Source organism: Gymnoscopelus microlampas (assembly GCF_963454915.1).
Source record: "Gymnoscopelus microlampas genome assembly, chromosome: 24".
Lineage (NCBI taxonomy): Eukaryota > Metazoa > Chordata > Actinopteri > Myctophiformes > Myctophidae > Gymnoscopelus > Gymnoscopelus microlampas.
The window spans coordinates 9,904,232-9,930,992 of NC_139961.1; the positions used below are offsets into that span (position 1 = coordinate 9,904,232).

The 26,761-nt window shown below is 41.2% G+C and overlaps 1 protein-coding gene across 4 annotated transcripts in view; it reads right to left on the minus strand.

Moving 5' to 3' along the window:
• Positions 1-10,641: 10,641 nt before the first annotated feature.
• Positions 10,642-26,761, minus strand: part of sonb (SON DNA and RNA binding protein b) — a 44,718-nt gene continuing 28,598 nt past the window's right edge. For 3 of the 4 annotated variants that reach the window (XM_084050550.1, XM_084050551.1, XM_084050549.1), the window contains exons 18-22: positions 20,107-20,254; positions 19,480-19,548; positions 17,026-17,141; positions 16,269-16,370; positions 10,642-13,954 (exon numbers count right to left, since the gene is read on the minus strand). In XM_084050550.1, the coding sequence (XP_083906676.1) occupies positions 13,877-13,954; positions 16,269-16,370; positions 17,026-17,141; positions 19,480-19,548; positions 20,107-20,254 (513 nt within the window). In that variant the 3' untranslated portion in view covers positions 10,642-13,876. Of the gene's footprint in view, positions 13,955-16,268; positions 16,371-17,025; positions 17,142-19,479; positions 19,549-20,106; positions 20,255-20,830; positions 20,906-26,761 lie in introns of those variants that run through there. The other variant, XM_084050552.1, reaches the window with a different exon arrangement.

Sequence of the window (26,761 nt, forward strand, 5' to 3'; positions counted from 1 at the left end):
TGAATCACAATGAGAGGATTTAAACAGGACATGCTTGAAGCCAGTGTAGACATGGTTCACATGATGCTTGTCTGTTACAAGCGTCATGGAACCACTTGTTCCTGGTTTGCGAGGTTTGTACATTTACAACTTGTACATCTACATAAACATTCAGATTTCAAATATAAAGTGCTGAACCCACGGCCACGGATGTTTCAAGTTAAAGCGCCCCTGGTCTAAGTGCTTGTGTCTTCCGTATTGTTCAATAAGAAGCCTTTAATCCGATTGGTGGCCATTTTCTCAGAATTTTCTCTGATACTTTCAACCACGTGACCCTATTGGTTGGAAGATGTATTGCACCCTAATACATTATAAAAAATAAAATGGAGAATGCGTTTAATTGAACAATACGGAAGATACGGGTACTTAGACCGGTGCGCTTTAACTTGTAACATCCGTGCCTTGGGGCTAAGCACTTTATATTTGAAATGTGAACCTTAATGTAGATGTGGCAGTTGTAAATGTAAAACATTCGCAAACCAGGAACAAGTGGTTCCATGACTGTCATGGTATGACTGTCATGTTTCAGGGTCAGGTTTTTTCCCCAGCAGTGACAAACAGCTCCCCCTACTGGAGAGGAGCTACAACCACACAACATCTCTAAGGTCTTCCATACATCAAATGGATCAAATGCAGACATATTTTACTGCAAAAGTGTTTAAATTGATGTATTGTTATTATAAACCCCTAAACTAATGCTAATGCAACAGAAATAAAGCCTGACTGTACCACAGGTCCTGGCCCCAGTGGTGCTGCTCATCGACGGGAACCTGGGCTACTCGCACGGTGAAGCTGATGGTGGCACAACGTGGCCGTGCTCGTGATCACAGCATGGTGCCAGTGATACTGGACACCATGACCATGACCAGCAACCTGGGCTGCAGGAGGTTAACCCATTAAGACCGGGAACGCATCTGTATCATTTTAGATTTCTTTGGCTATTCAGCTCATAGCACGGCACCAAGCGCTATGAGCTTTTAGTTCTGCTATTTTTGAAAAATCGTGAAAAATGTGTGCAAATCGTTGAATATTTATGTTTTTAAAGCAAACTTTTGCTTGCTTCTGGGGGATTCTACAAATGTTCGCTTCAAAAGTATATACAGTATACATTCAAAGATTTGCACAAATTGTCACGATTTTTCAAAAAAGAAAATAGCAGATCTACGCTATGATCCGCGCTATGAGCTTGTAGATCTGCTATTTTTGAATAGCCAAATTAATCTAAAAATGACAGAGATGTGTTCCTGGATTGAATAGGTTAATAGACATAGGCATAGACTTGAAGACAACACATTCCGTTTAAACCAGGTTTACAAACTGTATGGTGTAAGGGAATGTGTTAATATAGCATCACAATCACAGGTCCCTGGAACAACAGATTTGTCCACGGCCAAATACATTTCTTTTTGGGGGTCCTTGGCATGAAAAGGTTTGAGAACCACTGCTGTATACTTACAGCAGTGGTTCTCAAACCTTTTCATGTCAAGGATATATACTCCCATTTCTCACAGGCTTTATTTCCTTCCAAATCCTTTTTTATGACCTCCTTGAACAAAACCTCATAATTAGTAAACATGGGCATTTGTAAGTGCACTAATTCTTTGGACACATTGTGCAGCTTTTGAATCAAGTATACTTAAATGACAAGATTCCAGTACAATCAACAGCAGACACTTCAAACTAGGGCTGCAGCTATCCATTATTTTCAAAACTCTTATCGATTACACATTTATATATATTTTTTACATTTTTTTAATCTACAAATCAACAAATTCGAATTGACTTTTTGTCTAATTGATTAAATCAAGTAGATTAACCCCCAGCCCTATGACCATGACCATGTTGCTGTGGATAACATGTTGTTTGTATTTTTTTATGGGTTTGTTTTGTATCTGTGTCACATGTTTGACCCAAGGAGGCTTTGTCTGTCGGTCTGTCCCTCTTTTCCTCCCCAGCCATTCAGGAACGCTTCAGACAGCAGTGATTCATTAGATCATATTTATGGAATAGTTCAAAGAAAGACATGTCTAAATGTGGTCATTAACTACAGTACATTATATAATTATTATAGACTGTCGTGACTGCAACTATTAGTGGTGTAACATTCAAAAACTAAATAACCCCACCTCTTTTTTTTGTAGCCACAACCCTTCTTTCCTCTCTCAATTTTTATGTAAAATTTCAGCTGTCCCATTCATATTTTTTCTATAACCCCTCCCCTTTATTGTCTGGAAACCAGGGGGAATAAACCCCCCCGCCCTCCCCGCTCTCGCATGGTCGGGACAATCTTCAGTACCTTGCTTCACGGGACTTAGCTGGATTTGACTTAGGTGCAAACCAGGATTCGAACCCGCGGCCCTTAGTGCGACGAGCCCTAGCCTGTTCTGTTTGGTGGAACTGCTAGGCCTTGTGCTATGACTTAGTCCGCCACGCTATTGGTACCGGCTAAACCTGATGCTTTCTGTGTTGCTTTTGACTAGTGCTTCTGTAGCCCCTAGAGGGTAAAGAATGAGCGGAGTTTAGGTCAGATCATGAAGGCAGCGTCTTATGGTTAAAAGAAAGACATACGGTCATTAACTAGTGACTGCAACTATTAGTGGTGTAATATTCAAAAACTAAATATGTATTTCACTCATGTCATTGTTATCCAAGTACCAAAAGTACTCATTATGCAGAATGTCCCACTTCAACTTTTCAGATTGTAGTGGGTTGAGCTTTTGCTGGTTGCCCCTAGCAACGCAACGCAACTATGTGTGTTAACTATGCATTGATGTGTGAGCTTAGAGAAACCTAATGTTGTCCTAACTGCTCCCCCGACCTCCTTGTAAGGTGCTCCCGGTGTCCGTCCAGTCTCTGCCACTTTATGGAGGTCGCTGCACACATAGTAGTTTTTGTTTGTTTTAAGTCATTGATCAGGTTATTATGTCCCTTTGTGTAGTTAGAAGCTCCGTTTGCCTCTGCTGTTTTTCTCCTTATTATTTTTGGTTTATTGTTTGTGCAAACCAGCTGTTCACACTGATAATTAGAAGGCCGATAGGTGGGTGGTCACGGGTGTAGTAGTATTGGGGTTTTGTATTTAGCTTTAGTGCATGATCTATTGCTTGCATGCTCAAGAATCCAGTGTTGTGTGTATTTTAATATATTTCTCTCTTGTCTTGCAGTGAGTGAAGTGCTTGTGTGCGCTTTTGATGGCGGTGAAACCCCTCTTTCCCACCTATACCCCCCGGCTACTGGTATCTTAGCTAATGCCCCTTTTTGATAGATATTTGTACTAGGTTTTAATTAGTTGTGAAATTGCTGCTAAATAAATATAAATATATTTCCTAAACTTCATGAACTTGACCTTTCCATTTTTAGATGCTTATTCTGCCTTGAATTATAAATAAAAACAAACATCATTTTTAAACTGGAAACCCACATCTCTGCCTCTTATTAATAACCTAGTGTTTCGGTTCCAGGCTTACCGAAACGACCAGAGTATTAGGTTCCAGGCTTACCGAAACGACCAGAGTATTAATGTTTCGTTAGGTTCAATTCTCTACAGCGTCCTATACTATATTACTACACTACTACTACATTGTATTACTTACTACTACACTAGTATACTATATTACTACTACTACACTATATTACTTACTACTACACTATATTACTACTACTATATTATATTACTTACTACACTATTATATACTACTACTATATTATATTACTTACTACACTATTATATACTACTATATATTATATACCTAACTAACATACTTACTACTATATAACTCACTAACTTACTACTATATAACTAACTAATATACTTACTACTATAACTTACTACACTATTATATACTACTATATTATATTACTTACTACACTATTATATACTACTATATATTATATACCTAACTAACATACTTACTACTATATAACTCACTAACTTACTACTATATAACTAACTAATATACTTACTACTATATAACTAACTAACATACTTACTATTATATAACTAACTAACTTACTTACTACTATATAACTAACTAATATACTTACTACTATATAACTAACATACTTACTACTATATAACATACTTACTACTATATAACTAACATACTACTATATAACTAACTAATATACTTACTACTATATAACTAACTAACATACTACTATATAACTAACTAATATACTTACTACTATAACTTACTACACTATTATATACTACTACTATATTATATTACTTACTACACTATTATATACTACTATATATTATATACCTAACTAACATACTTACTACTATATAACTCACTAACATATAACTAACTAATATACTTACTACTATATAACTAACTAACATACTTACTACTATATAACTAACATACTTACTAATACTTACTACTATATAATATATTACTTACTACTACACTATATTACTACTACTATATTATATTACTTACTACACTATTATATACTACTACTATATTATATTACTTACTACACTATTATATACTACTATATATTATATACCTAACTAACATACTTACTACTATATAACTCACTAACTTACTACTATATAACTAACTAATATACTTACTACTATAACTTACTACACTATTATATACTACTATATTATATTACTTACTACACTATTATATACTACTATATATTATATACCTAACTAACATACTTACTACTATATAACTCACTAACTTACTACTATATAACTAACTAATATACTTACTACTATATAACTAACTAACATACTTACTATTATATAACTAACTAACTTACTTACTACTATATAACTAACTAATATACTTACTACTATATAACTAACATACTTACTACTATATAACATACTTACTACTATATAACTAACATACTACTATATAACTAACTAATATACTTACTACTATATAACTAACTAACATACTACTATATAACTAACTAATATACTTACTACTATAACTTACTACACTATTATATACTACTACTATATTATATTACTTACTACACTATTATATACTACTATATATTATATACCTAACTAACATACTTACTACTATATAACTCACTAACATATAACTAACTAATATACTTACTACTATATAACTAACTAACATACTTACTACTATATAACTAACATACTTACTAATACATAACATACTTACTACTATATAACTAACATACTACTATATAACTAACTAATATACTTACTACTATATAACTAACTAATATACTTACTACTATATAACATACTTACTACTATAACTACTATACTTACTACTATACTTACTAGAATATACTACTACACTCCACCCCCTAGCTCCACCCATTCCTCCCTAGCTCCACCCCTGTCTCTAGCTCTGCCCCTTCCTCCCTAGCTCTGCCCCTCTCTATAGCTCCACCCCTTTCTCTCTAGCTACACCCCTTCATCCATCTCTCTGTAATATTTCAGCTGCCTGTTTATATTTTTCCTATAACCCCCTCCGCTGTACTGTCTGGAAACCACGGGGGAGTGATCCCCCGGGCTCACCCCGCTCACGCACGGATGAGATGATCTTCGGTACTCGACACTGGCGCAACTTATTTCGACTAGTATCTGGCATGGCAATGCCAGTCCTTGTGACTTGAATTTAGTCCGCTAGGCCATCAGTACCGGCTGAAATTCACTGCTTTCTGTGTTGCTTTTAAGGCTTTCTGGGTGTGTGAGTTCAAACCTCACTCACTCCTTACCCTGAACCTTTCCTTGTAAAGGAAAGATTCCTGGTAAAGAGCAAGCGGGGCTTGAACCCACAGCCTCTGGATTATGCAGGCAGTGTCTTACACACTGAGCTATCAACTGCCTGACTGTGATAAGGTCTCCATTCGTCTTTGACAAACAACACACAATACCAAAAAAAAGGATCTTAACAGCATAATATTTTGTCTATGGTTTGTAGTGCTGTTGCTTGTCTAGATGTTTGAATGTTAATGAACCCCAATGGAAACGAAGCCTTTGGCTTTTCTATTTGGCCTTCAATCCTTAGCACAGCACAGTGGTCCACTGGATTAAGAGCCTGCCTGAGAAACCAAAGGTTATGAGTTTGATTCTTAACTCTGACAATATGAACACATTTGGAATAAATATATATATTCTTTTAAAGTTTTAAATATGAATCTTTGTCATGGGGGCCCTGACACTACTTTAGCCCCTGTAGCCCCTGTAGCCCCTAGAGGGTAAAGAATGAGCGGAGTTTAGGTCAGATCATGAAGGCAGCGTCTTATGGTTAAAAGAAAGACATACGGTCATTAACTACAGTGACTGCAACTATTAGTGGTGTAATATTCAAAAACTAAATATGTGATACAGTTTATCCCCTCCCTCGATAACTCCCACCTCTTTTTCTTTCTACAACCATTCTTCCCTCTGCTCTAAATGTTTCTGTAAAATGTCAGCTGCCCGTTTATATTTTTTCCATAACCCCTCCGCTGTATTGTCTGACAACCCCGGGGAATAACCCCCCAAGCCCACCCCGCTCACGCATGGATGAGGGATCTTCAGTACTATGCGGCCCTTAGTGCGACGAGCCCTAGCAAGCTCTGCTTGGTGGAACTGCTAGGACTTGTGCTTAGTCCGCCATTCTATAGTACCGGCTAGTTGTCACGGCTCTCTGTGTTGATTTTGACTGACTAGTGCTTCTGTAGCGACTGAGTGGAGTTTAGATCATGAAGGCAGCGTCTCTACACTTTGCAGCACAAGATCAACGCATTCTCGTTCCCAGGGTGAATAGTTTATATCAGACGCCAATTCATTGTACTAACGTCTCTCTAGGTATAATGTGACGAACTCCTGTTCCCTAACTAATAAAATAGCCTACATTTTCACTCATGTCATTGTTATCCAAGTACCAAAAGTACTCATTATGCAGAATGTCCCACTTCAACTTTTCAGATTGTAGTGGGTTGAGCTTTATGCTGGTTGCCCCTAGCAACGCAACGCAACGCCACGACCCCCGTAATCAACAGGCAGCTGTACGTGGCCGCTAGTTAGTTTGTCTGGCTGGTCGTGGCACCGTTTCCGTGTCTTTCTTAAGGTACCATAACTATGTGTGTTAACTATGTATTGATGTGTGAGCTTAGAGAAACCTAATGTTGTCCTAACTGCTCCCCCAACCTCCTTGTAAACGGAGGTGCTCACGGTGTCCGTCCAGTCTGTGCCACTTTATGGAGGTCGCTGCGCACATAGTAGTTTTTGTTTTAAGTCATTGATCAGGTTATTATGTCCCTTTGTTTAGTTAGAAGCTCCGTTTGCCTCTGCTGTTTTTGTCCTTATTATTTTTGGTTTATTGTTTGTGCAAACCACCTGTTCTCACTGATAATTAGAAGGCCGATAGGTGGGTGGTCACGGGTTGGGGTTTTGTATTTAGCTTTAGTGCATGATCAAGAATCCAGTGTTGTGTGTATTTTAATATATTTCTCTCTTGTCTTACAGTGAGTGAAGTGCTTGTGTGCGCTTTTGATGGCAGTGAAACCCCTCTTTCCCACCTATACCCCCCGGCTACTGGTATCTTAGCTAATGCCCCTTTTTGATAGATATTTGTACTATGTTTTCATTAGTTGTGAAATTGCTGCTAAATAAATATATTTCCTAAACTTCATGAACTTGACCTTTCCATTTTTAGATGCTTATTCTGCCTTGAATTATAAATAAAAACAAACATCATTTTTAAACTGGAAACCCACGTCTCTGCCTCTTATTAATAACCTGTGGTCGGTATTCAATGTGTATTGTGCATCATATGGTATTCTCTGGGTGGTGTAAGTGCCCTGGTCACAAATAATGCCAGTCCATCAACATCATTAAAGGTATTGGCTGTAACGTTATGATCAGATCATTCAAATTGGATATTAAAAAAAGGAGGCCCACAGTCCATGTAATCTGGCAGATCCAGTACAGGAGCTGGACAATGAAAACAAAAAAGGCAGTAAAGAGTCTCTTGCCATTTGAACAGCCAATTAATGTAAAAACTTTACTAGATCATGACATAAAGTTGACAAAGTGTAAAAACCAAACTTTATTTTTATTTAATCCTTGGTCTGGGGGAAATATTTAACTGGTCAGTGAAACAGTAAATCCAGGACCAGTCGCCCAAGCAGAGAATGCAGGATCGGCCCAACCTCGACAAAGAAGTTACTGCAGAGCAGGAGCTCGACGGCCTTGCTGTGACATCGTCTTCATTCCTCTTTGACAAACAACACAAAAAAACTGACTAAACTATTAACATGATACTGACTATGATTCTCCTAAACTATGCAGGTTAATACTGTCCCTAAATAAATATAGTTTTGTCAGTACCAGGGTATTAATGTTTCGGTTCCAGGCTTTGGGGACACTTGACTCGAGTGGGAATCGAACCCACTCAAGTCAAGTCATGTTATTGGACAGACGCTGTACCAGTTGAGCTATGCTGTTGGCTGAGAGTTACAGGTTTCCTGGTGGGTTTAACTTGTTTTTCTAGAAGTTAGTCTGCAAAGGGAAGCATCACTAAGGATATCAGTCAATTTATCCGTTGCCCCAAGTTACCGGGGACACTTGACTCGAGTGGGAATCGAACCCACTCAAGTCAAGTCATGTCATGTCATTGGACAGACGCTCTACCAGTTGAGCTATGCTGTTGGCTGTGAGTTACAGGTTTCCTGGTGGTTTTAACTTGTTTTTCTAGAAGTTAGTCTGCAAAGGGAAGTATCACTAAGGATATCAGTCAATTTATCCGTTGCCCCAAGTTACCGGGGATGAACTGGACACCATATTCTCAGTAGCCTACTGTACACTATTTAATGGGAAACTGCAACGCAGTAACTGTTGTTTACACACAAACATTGACTGTATTGACCTCAGAGATGACTTCTGTGTACTTATACTGTATCTTATTCAACTCATCATGAGCAGAGCTTTCATTAGAGCCTAATAAGAAGGCTCTGTGATGATTTTGAAAGAAAAACCTTTTGGAGCTCATAATTGGCAGCCATCTTGCATTTGAAGGTCAACAATAGGTCAAATCATTATATAAACACCAAATATGTATTCCTTGACCAAAATAAGCTCTGAAACCATGTATTGTGCATCTTTGTAGGTCAAACCATTAAAAAGTTCATTTTCACGGTCGCCATTTTGGATTTTGGTCTCTCAAAAATTTTCCCCGCCCCTTTTAAAAATACACCCCGGCTAAATTTGTTTAATAACCCTCCTAGATGACAAATCCATTGAGAAACGGACCTTCGCTCTCCACGGTCACGGAAGTGCCACAGATGACCCAACTATAAGGCATAAATCCATTTAAATAAACTGAACCCTGTGTTTCATTTAGAACGTGAATGAGTCCCGATTCACGAAAGCCAACAGGGACACAAGTACAGAGGGGGGGGGGGACACGCCCCTCTAACCTCATGTGCTTAACCCATTCAATCTGTGAACTAAACGCATACTGTGTCATTTTAATATTTATTTGTATATATATATATATATATATATATACACTTTTAACTAAAATCTTTTCTTCTGGGGGGTCCCTGGAACAAAATATTTTGAGATGGGGGGGGGGTCCGTGGCTATCATTTTGGGGGTCCTTGACATGAAAAGGTTTGTGAACCATATATATACATATAGTAGTATATAGTAGAGTAATGACGCCTGCCTGCGTACCGAGAGGTTGCCCGTTCGAATCCGGGTTCTGACAATGTGTCAAGGTGTCCCTAACATTTTGAGGTTTTTAAGGTTTAAATATAAATCTTTCTTATGGGGGTCCTGGCACTACATACATTGGGGGTCCTTGCGATGAAGTTGTTTGAGAACCACTATGATTACAGTGATCGCCATAGCTGAATGGATAGAGAAGCTACCTGGTAAGTGGATAGTCACAGGTTGATGTCCCACCCCGGTGGTATGTCACTTACTCTAAGAAAATGTGGGGAAATGGACTTTAGTTGCAGCTGCACTGTTGCAGATGGCTTTGAACTACACAGTACATTAAAACATAAGCATATTGAGGTTGTAGAAAGTAAATGTTTAACTCCATTACACCTAGTAGCCTGCATTGACTTAGTAACTATGTATAAAGTACGTTTCAGGCATAAATCCATTTAAATAAAGTGAATTCAGTGTTTAATGTAGAACATGAATGTGTCTGAGTCACAAAAGCCAACAGGGACAAAAGTACAGGGGGTGGCACTCCCCTCTAACCTATTGTGCTAAACATAAAATTGCTGCATGTGGAAAGGACCCCATCATTCCATGTAAAAAAAAAAAAGCAGAACAGTCTGAACACAGAATAGACTATAGTCTGAACAAGTGTCTCAGGACATGGTGATGGAAGGTGCAGTGTATTTCTTGCAGGTGATGGGAGAGGATTGGTGAATTGAAGATTAGAAAAAATTGAAATGCATGCAGTAATGTATTAATTTTAACCTGTACCTCCCCCCTCCTATGACACATTTTAACACTGCTGCCCCCCCCCCCTAACAATGTAACCAATCAAGTGCTAAAGTATAGTAAATTTAGCCTACAGGTCTTATAGCCCAGGTGTAGGTAGCCTGATCAAACAACTTCTGGCAGAGACAATTCATTCTGAGACGCAACATATTCAAACGAGAATAATACTCATTTATTACATATAACAAATATGCACTATGTACAGAAGCAGCAGATAAAATAGAGAAAAGGGGAGGAAGAAGGAAAGGTTAAGGTTTTTGAATTAAGGAGTACAGTAAACAGTAGCAGAAGCAAAACATTGTGAGTTCAAAGTAACATCCATGTTTTTTTTCTTAAATCTTCCCAGCCTTTGCCATCATGGCTATGAGTTATGATAACATTTTACACACCAACTTCATAGAGATTTTGGACACAGAGACATCATTACACAAAACTTTCAAATGACTATCATCAGGTCCAATTTTACTTTAAGCTTGTAAAGTCAAACCTTATTTCCACATTTTTTATGCATATATGTATGTATGTAGCTTTCTTACGACTTACAAACAAAAATACAGGTGTGCTGCAAGGCAAGTACAGTAATTATACAACAATTATGTTCCGTAACCCCAATAGACAAGACGCCTGTGTGGAACAATCTCGACTATGAAGCCAGTGAGTCAAATGTTGGCATAATCTATACGCATTATGGCAAACAACACACAGGTTGTACTAAAAACAACATTTTCCTTTAAGTACCAAACTGACTGCCATGCAGAATTCTCAAAGTGTAGAAGCTAGTCATGTAATGGTCATAGAGGCGCGGTGAATTAATTGTCTTGTCAAAAATCTGTTGTACAATGGCAGTGTGAGGAAGGGCACAAGTCTGGAAAGAAAAAAATGGTCTGGGGAGGGGGAATGCATATACAATGCAAAACAAATTAAGGGATACATTTATGTGTGTGTATACAACAATACTCAAAAAATTAAGGGATTTAAGGGATTACTTCACGAAGATTAGGTTGAAAATAGGTGCTCCCTTAATTTGTTTGAGCAGTTTATTCACCTTATTCTTGGCCCTTCTCCAAGGCGGCACCATTGCTTTATTCTCTGTGTGCTACTTCATTCAATATCTGTTCACTTCTGCCCTAGTAGTAGGCTACTGCCGATGTAATGCAGGTAATCTGCAGTGTTGCCAGATTTTGCCAGCGATTAAGCTAAAGTTTACCACTTTACATCAGCTATTTGAAAATAGCTGATCTACAAGCACACAACGCATCACATCGTGACGCGTTGTGAGCTTGTAGTACTATTTTCAATAAATATTGAAATATCGAAACATGTTAACACAAAACTTGTATGGGGGTCCCTCCCTGGCACAAAATATTTTCAGATAGGGGTCCGCAGACAAATATATATTAATCTGGGGGTCCTTGACATGAAAAAAATACATTAGTAAACAAGCCCAAATAAGCAATTACACTTTACAAAATCCCCCAAAAACACAACCCACAACTACCAATATTTACAAGAGATTATATTAAGCAGACATGGCAACACTGGTAAACAGGAAAACCCGTTGATATGGACTCCCCCCCCACATTAGAGTGGTGGCCGTGACCAGGAATAAGGTGAATATATACAGTATTTATTTTTACTTCAATACAGATGTTTAAAATATATAACTTAATGCAGTCCCATTGTGCTCACATTCTGTCAGGTACATGTCCACTTCCACTGAAATTATTGTTTTTTTCCTACCCAGAACCCAAAGGGTAAAAGTCTCCCATTGGGACCCACGGTAGAAACGGGGGCTGTCACCCATTCTGGGCCTATGAACCATAGCTTAAATCACCCTGCATGATGAGAAAAGAATGTTTCGAGGAGTGTGCGCTCTATAATAGGTATTTATGCAAGCACTTGGTTAACCATCTTGTGTACGTTGAGTACAAACATGAAAGAAACTTGATGACTGAACATTTTAATATAACTAATATATCCTTTAAAAACTTAAAATGTACCTGCACAGACAAATTTAAGTTAAGCCCTCAGAAATGAATTATCCAGATTACATTTAGCAACCCATTAAAACCGGGAAAGCATCCGTGTCATTTTAGATTTTATACGTTGGCTATTCAGAAATAGCAGATATACAAGCTCACAGCGCGTCACTTAGTGCTGCACTGCAAGCTTGTACATCTGCTATTATTCTTTTTATCTTCTATCTTCAAAGTGTGAGAACTACTGATTAACCCATTTAGACCTGGAATGCATCTGTGTCACTTTAGATTTCTTTGGCTATTCAAAAATAGCAGATATTAGATCTCGCAAATACTCTTCCATTTACGTCCGGGAAACCACATTCTATAAACCTTTTCTCATCTGTCCAAACTAATGACAAACTAAGATGGTATTTGTGTGACTAGAGAACCGTACTGTCCCTATTCTGGGTGAACATTCGCCTGAAAACAGCTGACCTTGTGTACAGGTTGTGAGCTTGTAGATCGGCTTTTTTTTCGGCAAAGAGAAAAAGGAGTGGTGTAGAAGGAAAATAAAAAGGAGCGGACGTAGTACAAACCGCTGGCAAACTCCGGTCAACGAAGTATATAGCGTCTAAGTGGTTAAGTTGCATTTACAGCTGAATATTATACCTTTTTACACTAACCTATCAACCCTTACTACTCCCCTGTTTTATAAGTGGATTTAGTTGGCGCCAGTGTTAATTTTGACAGCAAATCTTGATGTAGTTTTAGTCATAGTCTTTTGACTAAAGTTCCATTTAGTTTTAGTCACATTTTAGTCGACTAAAAGGCAGGCCTTGATGGCGTCATAATACCTAATTTATTTATATTTTGGCTAGGTGGCGAAAATAGCCGATTTACACTATTTCGGAAGCATAAAATGACTCGTCTTAGTTCTATTGGATCTCTTATCCACTAGTCTTCCCTAACACGTTAGTCTAGTCTTAATTATTTTAACAAAATTGACAATACATTTACTAGCAGTCATAGTTTTAGTCATCATAGCTTAGTTTTTATTTAGTTTTTGTCAGTAAAAAAAGGTAGTCGATGGAACATTTTTCGTCATAATTTTAGTCGACATAATTAACACTGGTTGGCGCTTGACACAAATAAAACCACCAACAAGCAGAGGAAAAACAAGATAAATAACATTTTGTCTACTTACAGCCTCAGCGCACCAATGAGGATGCTCTTATCTGAAATGGAACACCCCCCATGACACCAAACATGTTTGACAAAGGATACAAATACAAATGTAGGCCACTGCAAATACGTGGTTTCCTTCGTACGCGGTTCATGTCAGCAGACTGACACGGCCCTTAAAGTGAAAAGAGTCTCTGAGTGTGTTGTAGAATGTGTGTGTGTGTGTGTGTGTGTGTGTCTATGTAGAGAACAGGGGTCCGGTGGAAGCAGCTGTAAAGACGGGTCCTGTGTAGAGGCCTGGTCCATCTGCAGGAACCTGGGAAAAGAGACACACACACACACTTCCATCAAACTTACTTGCATAAATCGTGGTGATTTAGTATCTAGTCCAGGGGTCTTCAACAGGGGGTCCGGGACCCCAGAGCTACTATAGGGGGGCCGCCAATCTTTTTGAAATAGGATGTTTTTTTTTACATGAACCACTTGAACCATAGCATCCCTACTCTGAGGGGAACATTAGCCGAAAATAGCTGATCTACAAGCTCACAACGCCTCGTACTGCGAGGCGTTGTGAGCTTGTAGATCAGCTATTTTTGGCCAAGAGGTTTGGTGTAGGCGGGGAAAGGGAGCAAATCAAGTACTAAGTATTGAAGGTTTAAGTGGTTTAATGTCTGAAACAAACAAAATTTACCGGAACACTGATGATAGTCAATGAAGCCATCTATGAAATCTATGAAAAAGTTGAATCTGCAACACAATTGTAAACAATGCAGTGGGGGTCCCAGCTTCATCTCTCAGCTAAGGGGTCCTTGGACTGAAAAACGTTGAAGACCTCTGATCTAGTCAAATAACATCCATCTATGTTACGGTGACTCTTCGACATGATATCTACCAGGCTGTTTTGTTAGAAATACAAGTGGGTGAGGCCTTACTGGCATTTATGCACTATGTAAGTAAGTAGCCGCAGCCTGAAGTCCTCTGATTCGGCTCTACTAGTAGTTCCTATAAAGTCTAGGCTGGTGACCAAGGGTACACAGCCTCCCATTGAACCTCAGACTTGCTAGTCCCATAACCCAGTGGCAGTGGTTCTCAAACTTTTTCATGTTAAGGACCCCCATTTGAAAAGATATACCAAGGACCCCCAAAGAGACGATTTTTTATGGAACTACAGCAGTGATTCAAACATTTTAATTCAAGGACCCTCAGTTGATAAAGTACCATTTCATCAGTGTTGATTTAACTCTGAGTGTACAAATGGAACCAAATGGGTCAGGGTCCATTTGGTTTCATTTGTACACTCTCTGAGTTACAGACACATAAGGGTCCATTTTGTTCCTATTCTTAACTATCAGTCATTTGGCTGGGGACCCCCTGGAACCACCTCAAGGACCCCTGCGGGTCCCCGGACCCCACTTTGAGAACCACTGCCATAACCATTTTAAAATCTAAATTAAAAACCCTTCTTAACGGCATCTCAAATCGTTGAACTATTTTCAGCTTGAAGCACCCAGGGCCCTCCACCAAAAACGCTGGATGCTGAGAGTGCTGAAGAAAGATTTTCTGCCCTGTTAAAAACAAGTGCTCCTGTGTGTCTTTACCAAAGAAATGCTTGACAGAGGCGCTAGCAGCTCGAAAAAATGCTTTCTGTGTACATGGCCCCACACAGGACACTTTAACCCATTGAGACCTGAAGCCGATTCTTCTAAATCCCAACAGTATTCTGAAAAAACATACGTTTCTATATCAGTGGTGTATATCAAACCTGTTCATGTCAAGGACCCCCAAAATTACATGATTTGGCTGCCGACCCGGTGCCGTGCTATGAGCGTGTATGTCTGCTATTTTTAAATAGCCAAAGTGTAAAATAACGCTTTTTATCTCAAATCAAAAAGTGACACAGATGCGTTCCAGGTCTTAACACTTACCCTGCCCTAATTATTTCAGATTTTTTCCAGTTTTATGCCAGAGATTTTTCATTGAAAAAAAAAAGTACTCAGGAGCCGAGATACAGAATTTTTAAGTTTTAAGTTAACAAGGAAGTGGATAGGAGTCTAGACCATCTCGGTCTTTGGGTCAAATTTTAAAAAAAAAACGAGTTAACTCCATCTTGGCAATCAAGTGATGGATTTGAAAAACGAGTTAACTCGTTCTAGGCAATCAATGTGTTAATGGGCTAAAATGTGGGTTTTCATATCAAAATACCTTATCATGAAATGATGATGGCCATGATATCAGGGTACTGAAATGGCGTTTGTGTCCGATTATGTCAACCTCTACAGAGTACACTGTGAACATGACATGGCACCAACACAAGCCAATAGCAGATGTGTTCAGTTACTCTGCTTTTTACCAGAGAGGATGATGATGGTTATTATGTTGTTGTTGTTGTTGTTGTTGTTAGCAGAGTGCCCTATAAATGGCCTATTCCTGTAAAACCGTGGCACACAACATTGCCTTCCCATAGGATGTATTATGAGACATCCTTGTCTCATAATACATCTGTGCTCAAATCAGAGGAAATCACAGGTAAGCGCTTTCAGGAGCATGTGCCCTGTACGACCGGATGGTAACAAGCTGGAACAGTAGATCAGCCAGAGGCACGTGACTACTAACAGACTAGTACTGGTTACCTCTCCCATGGCCTGTAGGGCCACCGTAGCAGCCATGGCCTTGGCGTGTTTCTTGTTGGGACTGGCTGACTGGGGCTGGTGGTCCACACCGTTTACTGTCACCTAGGGTACACCACACAGGGACATTATTAGAAAGAGAGAGAGAGAGAGAGAGAGAGAGAGAGAGAGAGAGAGAGGGGAAACATGCATGGTGAGTCATGTCTAATTTATGCTGTCACACGATGCTGCCGCGCACCAAACATAGCAGCTCACAATGCATCACGTCCGCAATGTGACGTGAGCTTGTAGATGGGCTATTTCTATGACGTGAAGTGTAAATCAGCCTTTAGGTTGCTTAGTGGATGTCGTGAGCTATACACACATTTAATGTATTCAATACAGAGACATGGAAAGGTAGTGTGGCACAGTGAGGTGATGAGAGAGAGAAAGAGAGAGAGAGAGCACAAAGGAGACTATAAGTGATCATCTAAAAAAAATGCCTGCCTGTCAAATACATGTTATGTTGTGTTTTAACAAGTTCTGTTAAAAATGACACAGGAACAAAAGCACACACACATGTACATGCACACTCATGCATGTACGGACCCCCACCTCCATGCACATACACGTACGCACGCACACACACACACACACACACACACACACACACACACACACACACACACACACACACACACACACACACACACAGACACACACAGACACACACACAGACACACACACACACACACACAGACAGACAGACAGACCGACAGACCTTGAAGAGGAAGTTCTTGCGGTGGTCAGGGCCACTGTGATGAACCATAACAAAGTCAGGCTGCATGATCCTCTTCTTGTTGCACAGCTCGATCAGAGCCGACACCGGGTGCTTCCCTGGACGGACAGACAGACAGAAAGACAGATATTTACACAGAACTTTTAAAGCTTAACACAAGCGTTTTCCTTGTGTTGTCCGACAGCAGAGGAAACCCTGCAAGGCCCCAACCTGCTCATCATGAGCAGTTAGACATTCAGTGTCTTGCTCAGGGACACTTTGACTCTGACCCTGGAGTCGAACCAGGGTCTCGCTGCCACGCATTAGAGCCCATGCTGTATACTCCCGAACCAGTCGGCTATTGGGTTGCCCCATTTAAAAAAAAATGTCGTCATGTGTGTTGGCCTTGACAGGTAAAACACATGTCAAAGTGTCCTTGGGCAAGACACCTGAACCCTACATTAGAAGTCCGCACACCGTTTGAGCTCCCAGTGGAAGAGTCTTTTTATTTTTTAGGCAACGTTACGACCGTAGCCGGTCTTCATCAAGGCAAGGCGTGTTTAAATACAGGAAGGAGAGGTACAATACAATCAATGGCAGCAGTGGTAATAACCAGGGGTGCACATAACTTTTTAGGTCTGGTACGCAGAAGAGCACCTGGAGATGTGACTTGGTGCGCATGGTCCCGTTCCGTTTTGTCAACGGGGGGGGGGGGGGGGGGGGTCAGCACGGTGCCCACCGGACAGTTTTGTCAACGGGGGGGGGCGAGAAAAAAAGGACGCTCTGCTTCTAAATTCCGCCGATTTTCGCCGGTTTTTTTTCTCACGCTGTAAAGCCCCCAAGGTTGGTGCCCTGTGCTGCTGCGCTGATTTTATCCGAAAAATTGGGACGTTCACGGCATATTTTGCACCATTACGGTGCGTTCATCATCGGTGACGAGTGCCTCTAACAGCCGCTGCTGGCTGCGTGCACGCAGCGAGGCAATGCGAGGCGATGCGAGGCGACGCGAGTCATATCTCTACCCCTGTGCCTAATGGCTGTACATGGGGCCGACGGGTGCTTTAGAGTGATTGTGTGAGTGTGGCTTCAGGAAGTAAATTCCTAGCCTCGATCTCCAGGCTTTTATTTTTTAGTTTTGCTAAAAAATAAAAGCTTGGAAATTCCTGTCCCAGCTGTTGGTGCGCAAAAGCGCCTCGCGTCGCCTGATGTGGTGCGCATTTTTTTATTTTGGGTGCGCATGCGCACCTGCGCACCAGTTATGTGCACCCCTGGTAATAACCTACAGACTCACCCACCAAATATACAGGCTCAGGCTGAATACAGTGTTGCCATATAGAGAGCTTGTAGATCTAGGGAAGAGCTATACGGGGGCAGTAACGCCATCACAACAAAAGGAAAAAATTCCAAATAAGGGCATTCAGGGTGGACAGGTTAAAGGGCCAACACTAAAAAGTTCATGTGCAATACATTTACCATTCACAGCTGAAATGGACACATGAGAATTAAAAGTACCTCAATAATAAAAACGCCTAAAAGTAACGACCACAAAGTATGAGTGCAGCAGATGCAATGCAAAAAGTAAATAATAATAATAAAGAGGACAAAACAGAACAATGCAAAATGTCAGATATACAGAGAAACAATAAAAATAGAAAAAATAAGAAAAATACAAAAGAATCACAAGAATGGCTTGACATCAAACTCTTCATTTCCTTCCTGTATTTAAACACGCCTTGCCTTGTAATGTATCAAGACCTGATGAAGACGGGCTACGGTCGTTCCTCAAACGGTGTGCGGACTTCCCCTCTTTTTCGCATGTACGTACTGTATTGTTGTCCAGCACCCGATTAACTGCTTTAGGATGTGCGTGCTTACCCCTCGTTCCTAACTGAACCCTACATTGCCTTCAACGAGTCGGTCGGCGCTAGCTTGACATCATTGTGTGTGAATGTGGGAAAAGTGAGGACGCTGGTGTTGACTGTTCGCCGCTTCACCTCCCAATGCCCCCCCCCCTGTATGAATGAATGCACCATTGTAAAGCGCTTTGAGTAAGTTTGAGAAAAACGTAGAAAAGCGCCATAAAAATGCAATTCATTATTATTATTGGATTCTCTACAAAAATCCACACAGAAAAAAAAAAAATACGCATGAGTGAGAATGTCTTGCTGGGCAAATGTGACAGCAATTGCACTCTCAGGGCCCTATCTTGGGCGGCGCCCTACCCATTATCTATTAACTTCTTTGCTAGTTTTTACTATTTTGAACAACATTTTCAAATAGTTCAAGTAGCCTATCTACATCAACACATTGTGAACTTGTAGATTGGCTATTTGAACAATTTGAAAATGATTTTCAAAATAGTAAAAAATGGCAAAGAAGTTTAGGGATAATGGGTAAGGTGCCGCCCAAAATAGGGCCCTCAATGTTTCTGCAGGACTATGTGTGTTTCTATCTCACCCATCAGATCCTTGGTGACCACCAGTCCTCCTGTTTGCTTCAGAGGTTTCTCTCCTTCAGCAACCAGACCTGTAAGAAGCACAGCGTCAACATTAAAGTGTTGCTTCACTAGGGAGGTGACTTGAGGAGCTCAAGTAGCTTTCGAATAGCACGGCTCAACACCAGCCAAGTCATTTCAGCTAGCATTATTTGCTGTATTTACACACACCTTAAATATTTTATTTATTTTAGAAACAGTTCATCTCTTACTCAAGCGGGACAATGCCCGTTGCAAGTTGATGAGGCGGAAGAATTAAGTTGTTTTTTATTTGCACATGCAGTCCATACATTCCATAGGGCTAGACCACACATGGACACATGACATCATCAGCTTGCGATGGGCATTGGCCCACTTGAGTAAAAGATGAACTATTCGCCAGGGATCCTTAAAGGACAATTAGCGTCAATTGGCGCTGCAGCATTTACAATTTTGTGAGGCTGACAGTGTTTTACCTGTGTTGCTCTTTACAGGGAGCCAGTGGACAATAAAAGAAATCGTGATGATGCTTAGTTGTGATGTGACTGGCGAATCCTTGGTGTTTATTATAGATTGTGTTATTATAGACAGTGTCTCCCCCCCCCTCTGACCTTTGCGGTCGATCTTGAAGTCGATGATGATTGGCTCCACGGTGCCCTCGCGGTTCCTCCCCAGGCCTTCTCCTGTCCGCCAACCCATCTTCCTCATCAGGAACTCCCCGACGCCTCCTGACACGGGAGCTGCTCTCAGAAACTGGTCCTGGACGCAGATGCACACACACACACACACACATACACAAACACACACACATACACAAACACACACGGAGAGCGAGAGAGAGAGAGGTAGAGGAAGGACAGAAAGAAAAAGAAAGCAAGACAGACAGAGGGGTAAAGAAAGGTAGTGTGGCACAGTGAGGTGATGAGAGAGAGAGAGAGATAGAGTGAGAGGAGGAGAAAGAGAGCACAAAGGAGAATATAAGTGTTCATCTAAAAAAAATGCCTGCCTGTCAAATACATGAAGTTATGTTAAAATGACACAGGCACAAAAGCACACACACACACACATGTACACTCATGCATGTACGCACCCCCACCTCCACACATACACCCACACGCACGCACGCACACACACACACACACACACACACACACACACACACGCACACGACATGTGTTAAGTTAATACAACTTTTTGCAATAAAATCACCATATTCCATTCCATCTGTTCTCTCTCTGTGATTGACACACAGACACACACACACACACACACACACACACACACACACACACAGACATTAGCAGTAGGTGAAGTTAGCGTGTTGTTGGTACGTACCTAGCCCCTCCTCTCCGCCCCCTTCATCGCCCCCGGCAACAGAGAGGGGGCCGGTGTCAGCGATCCTGAAACAGTCTAACATACAGAGAGGTGAAAGTTCACGGGGTCACCGCGCATGATGACCACCGCCAACTTCCACCTCCCCCTTCCCCTTCCCCTCCCCTCCCCGCCCTGTGTAGACTGCACAGGCCCAGACCGGGCCGAGCGGGACCGGACCGGGCCGGATCAGACCAGACCGGCACAAAAACCTAAACAGGCCGGCCTGAAACCAGGCCAGGCTAGATTAGGTTACAATAAGCCACACTCCTAGACCTACAGTAGACCAGTCCTGATCACTCTAAAAACTAGACCAGGCCAGCCTAGACTGGACGGGACTGGAATAAACCGGACCGGGCCAGCCTAGACTGGATGGGACTGGACTAAACCAGACCATGCTCTGTTAGATCTGATTCTCGCACTGCCTCAGTAACCGCCCCCCCCCCCCCCCCCCCCCCCCCCATAACAAAGGTCCTCTCTCATGTTCTATCATCTCACTCATTTATTTATTTTCCACTGCATAGAACCGACTCAATTTGACTAGCTTGACCTTCTTTGGCTATTCAAAAATAGCAGATCTACAAGCTCATAGTGCGACACCAAGTGCTGCGATATGAGCTTGTAGATCTGCCATTTTCTATAGCCAAAAAAAATCTAAAATGACACAGATGCGTCCCTGGATTGAATGGGTTAATGCTTAGCTAAGGCTCATGCTGTATGGAAATTGTCTCTATTTCACCTGTACAGGTCAACAAAAAAACTGTTGCTGTAAACATTTTAGGCGAGAAAAAGGCCATTCATTTCGCAATAACATCTTGTTTAAAAGCCTGTACCGACGTAATAACGCAAAATCACGCTAGGGATGATTCTCTCTGGCCAATCAGACAGTAGTACTGAAGTGTTTTCACGTCACATTTTGGTATAGCCTTATAGCTTGCATGGAACCTTGACGGAGCGGAGCTGATACCAAAAAAATAACCAGGTACTTTTGCCTAATGGAAAACCGAAAAAGGCGAGTAGAGTTGAGTCAGTTCTATGCAATGGAAAAGTGACATTATTTACTTTAATGAAAAGAGGACCGGTGGTCACAAATAAATAGATCCTCGTCACAGCAGCCATTTTAATGGATAAACAAAACTAAAGGTAATAACATTAATTATGGGTGTGTTTTATTTAGGCGTTACTGTGTGCCAGCGTGGATAGCTTCGTGCTGGCACACAGTGATACCTATAAACGAAACACCCCAAATTAACGTTATTAACTTCCGACGACCTGTCAAAAATGGCCGCTGTGAAAAGGGTCCATATTGTAATCCTCCCCCTGAAGTCACACACAATTTAAGTAGGGAAACAAAAGGATGTGTGACACTTAAGCAAAACCAGTCCAAACCCCATCAGACCAGAGCTAACCGCCATCATCCCCACCGCTCCATACCCAAGTCACAGGCCTATTAAGGGACAGCCTTTGTTAGCTAAGGATCCCAATACTGACACCTGTCACCTCACCTCCCACACACACACATACATACATACTCAGACCTTGGATTCACTGTCATATACAGTACACTTAATCTGTTTGGTATGGAAACATAGCAACGTAACACACAGTCACACACACACACACACACACACACGTTTCTGTTAGTGTAGTTGCTGTGGCAATTGAAACCGTGTAGCGAGAGTGTGAGTCAGGTGCTGTCATGTTTATCTATGTCCGTGGCTGGCATGTCTCATGTTAGTAACAGCTGTCATGTTAAAGGTGCATTATGTGCAGATGATGCCCACATATACACGGTCGGTGACATTGATTTGTTTTGGGCTGGTTGCCATGGCATAAGGGAGCTGTTACATGAACCAAATGACACCGGTATGGATACAGCTCAAGTGTCTTACTTGATATTTTCTGTCTTGAACCGGAAGTTCAAGCCAGGACGTAGCTCATTTGGAAGGTCGTCCCAAAGCTCTTATTACTGCTCCTATAGGAGGGATCTCTGAGGAGCGAGGATACACGAGAGCAGCCTTCCTGGAAGACTTTCAGCTGAATGCCATGAGGTAATTCATTAGAACGAGATGGCAGAGCAACAGTGCCCGTTATGGTTTTTGCTCTATAACGTCAAAATTACAAGCATTCAAATGGCTGCTTATTTCAAGAACCAAACTGTCACTGATATCTCATTATTGATCTTAATGTTATTTGCGTGAAATAATTTCCCACAGAATGACAGAGTGACTGTTGAGGGAATACGAGTGTTGGTCAAGCGGTCGCTTGTACAGTTGTGGGGGGTGCATGAATTAATAAGAAAATGCATAAATTAATAAGATTTTGGGACAGTGTGTGAGAGCTAACAAGATGATAGTTTTATCCAGTGTATCGCCATTAAAATTAAGATGTGAACACATCCCTGATTAATTATGAACCTGTTTAAAACTAGATTTACAAACTCTCGATGAAGTGTAATCCAGGATTAATCTAATCTAAATTGGCGCAACCCAGCCTTAGCCTTGGTTTGCTTGTTCTTTGTGTGTTTGACTTGTACCCTTAACTCAATCTTATCTCTAAACAAGGTTTAAATCAAAGCGGTGTGGAGTTTGTCCTCTGCTGCATATGGGAGCTTAAATGTAAAGGCAGAATGAACTCAGTGGCCGATACACCATGTGTGAGGTAAGGTTTTGGTAACATGAGCAGAGAGACAGACATTCCCTTGGGGGAAGCGCTGATTTAGTAGCAACTATTAGCAGAACAAACTTGGCCTTATTATATATGCCTGCCTTCCTATCATGCACACTTCGTTTCATTTATCTCGAGCCCTTATAGGCTTTGGGGAAACACCCTGTGATATTAAAAAACTAAGACTCATATTAAATAAAAGTATCAACGAGATCAACACCTTTTTCAACTGTAAATATGTCACTATTTTTAGCGACACAGTTGTGTATCAAGGGTATAAATGAAGCTTTACAGTAAGTAAGCAGAAAAGGGGTTTATGCAATTTTATTCAAGTTTTATTCACTTCTCTGATTCAGCTTGGGAGGATTTTGCAAGGCCACTGTAGCTACTCTTATCGTATCTTAGCTAAAAACCAAAGCCGTTTCTTACTAACCGAGAGACCAAGCAGGAATGAGGTGTGACTCATGTGTACCGTGTATCCCAATTTACACCTTCACACACACCATTAATACTGCAACGACGCAATATGAGAAGGTGTCTTGGATGCTACTGACACATGGGAGACTTTGGCATTCACCTGTCCTTATCCTGGCACTGTATGTCTCTGTTTCACGCACGCACGCGCGCGCGCGCGCGCACGCACGCACGCACGCACACACACACACACACACACACACACACACACACACACACACACACACACACACACACACACACACACACACACACACACACACACACACACACACACACACACACACACACACACACACACACACACACACACACACACACACACACACACACACACACACACACACACACACACACACACACACACACTCCAGGGAGGTAGTGACAGGCCACAGTGCTGGGATTCCCTTTAACTCAAAATTCTCCTTTGATGCTTGCTGCCTGCAGTGCCTCTGTCCATCCCTCCTTCATCCTCCAACTGCGGGCTGTCATCAAAAATAGCCCCCAAACATGCGCGTACAACAGGATTCAAATGTCGGTTGTTTGGCACCGGCAAGTTGTCTGGGTATATTAATCTCATGTGGAAATTTCGAGCGGCAGGGACAGTCACGAGAACGGAGCTAATTGGAGCTTGTTAAGAGGACTAATCAGTGCCGTGCTCAATGACAAGCAGGGAAAAGACAGTGGAACTGAACCCACGGCCACAGAAAATAGAGGAATCTGTCCCTTGCTCTTCTGGGCGGAAGGAGAAACTGGCCAGGGTCACTGCACTCGGCAGGCATCGACTCTGGTTTACTAGAAACAAGGGATGTTGTGGGGATGAGGAGCGTATCTGCGTCTGGATTAAGACTTACTCTGTCATCTCTCCGACCTTGTTCCTTCCTTCCCTGCCTCACTCTCTCAGTTTTATCTCTCTCCGAGTCTCCCCCTCCCCGACCCCCTTTTCAGAGGAGAGGGGCTCCAGAGAGAAGTGGCAGCAATAGAGCGGCCCCCGCCTAGTGGCGGTCAGCCCGCACTGCAGCAGCCGTACCTGCTTTGGCGAGAACACAGTGAGACATCTGCATTGGTCAACCGCCTTTTTTTACGCGGAGCAACCCGGAGCCGCACCGTGACAGAGTTTCACCTCAGGGATAGGTCTTAGCCTGAGGGTCAGATTTTTATGTTTGCACCCTGTGGGTTTTGCCTAGTGGCACTAGTACCGGAGTGGCATTTCTTTCTGTTCAAATACTCAAACTGATAGGGTTGTTTTCTTTTGTGACACCGCAACCCGAACCTACTTGTTACAAAACAGCTTTTTAGGTGCCCCGGAATCAGTCGGATGTTTCTCGACCGGAGTGACAAATTCTGGAAGCGACTCAACAAACCATACCATAAAGAGTATTATCTCGAAACTTTATGTGGCGTTAGGGTTTGGTTTGGGGAGTGGGCTGGCCGACCATATCTGTGGTTGACAACTCGTTTTATTTTGCGGCTCTGGGTGCAAGACGAACTGGGGCGTTGAGCAATGCAGGCGCCTGCAGCGTGGAGCGGACAGCTGGGATATGAAGTGAAAGGCAGTATGTGGATGGGAGTGCATGTGGATAGTACATGTGGCTGTCTCTGCATGGGTAGACTGTATACAGTATGTGTTTGCCCATTCAATCCTGGAACGCATCCGTGTCATTTTAACACATTGAATGCCTAAAACGAATTAACTCGTTTTTAGCTTTTCATCACTTGAGTGCCAAGATCTGCTAAAAACGAGTTAACTCGTTTTTAGTAAAAAATTAATTTTTCAAAAATTTTCAAATTTTTTTTTTTTTTTTTTTTACTTTTTTTTTTTTAAATTTGACCCAAAGACCAAGGAGATATGAATTTTCGAAGATCTTTACTCTCATCCACTTCCTTGTTAACTTAAAACTTTAAAATTTTGTATCTCGGCTCCTGAGTACTTTTTTTTTTTCCATTGAAAAATGTCTGGCATGAATAACAATAGGCAGTGAAAATAATTCAGGCAGTCAATGTGTTAAGATTTCTTTGGCTATTTTTGAAAATACGTGTTTTTTTGCAAATCTTTGAATATATATACACATTTGTAACTCAAATCTTTGCTTCTAGGGGTCCCTGTAACACAATGTTTTGAGATGTGGGGAGGGGGGGGGATTTAGAAGACATTTGTAGAATCCCCAGAAGCAAAGATTTGAGTTAAAAATGTCACTTGTTCGCTTAAAAAAAAATATACATACATTCCAAGAGTTGCACACATTTTCACGATTTCAAAAATAGCAGATCTACAAGCTTGTATATCTGCTATTTTTTAATAGCCAAATAAATCTAAAAATGACACAGACAGATGCATTCCCGAATTGAATGGGTTAGGAGGATGCAAGCACTACTCAAGTTTCTTCTAGTAATAGTTACTGGGTGCACAGACTAGAAAAGATCTAGAACTGTCAGAAGGATTACCAGCACAGAAATGTCTTTCAGGCACTTTTTATTTAGTCGGCATGGGCAGCATACAAAACAATGTACGGTTTTCGGCACAAAGCTTTCTTCAGCATTATCATACAGTCTGTTATGCTGTATGAATGTGAAGAAGGATTTAAGCCAAACGCATATATTGTTCTGTAATGCTGCCCCATGACAACTAAATAAAAAGTGCCCAAAGGACATTTCCAAGAGCGGTACTAATCCTTAAACTGTATATACAGACATGTGCATGGGTGTACCTGTACACTTGCTTGTGTTGTTGGGCATGTGTGCGCGTGTGTGTGT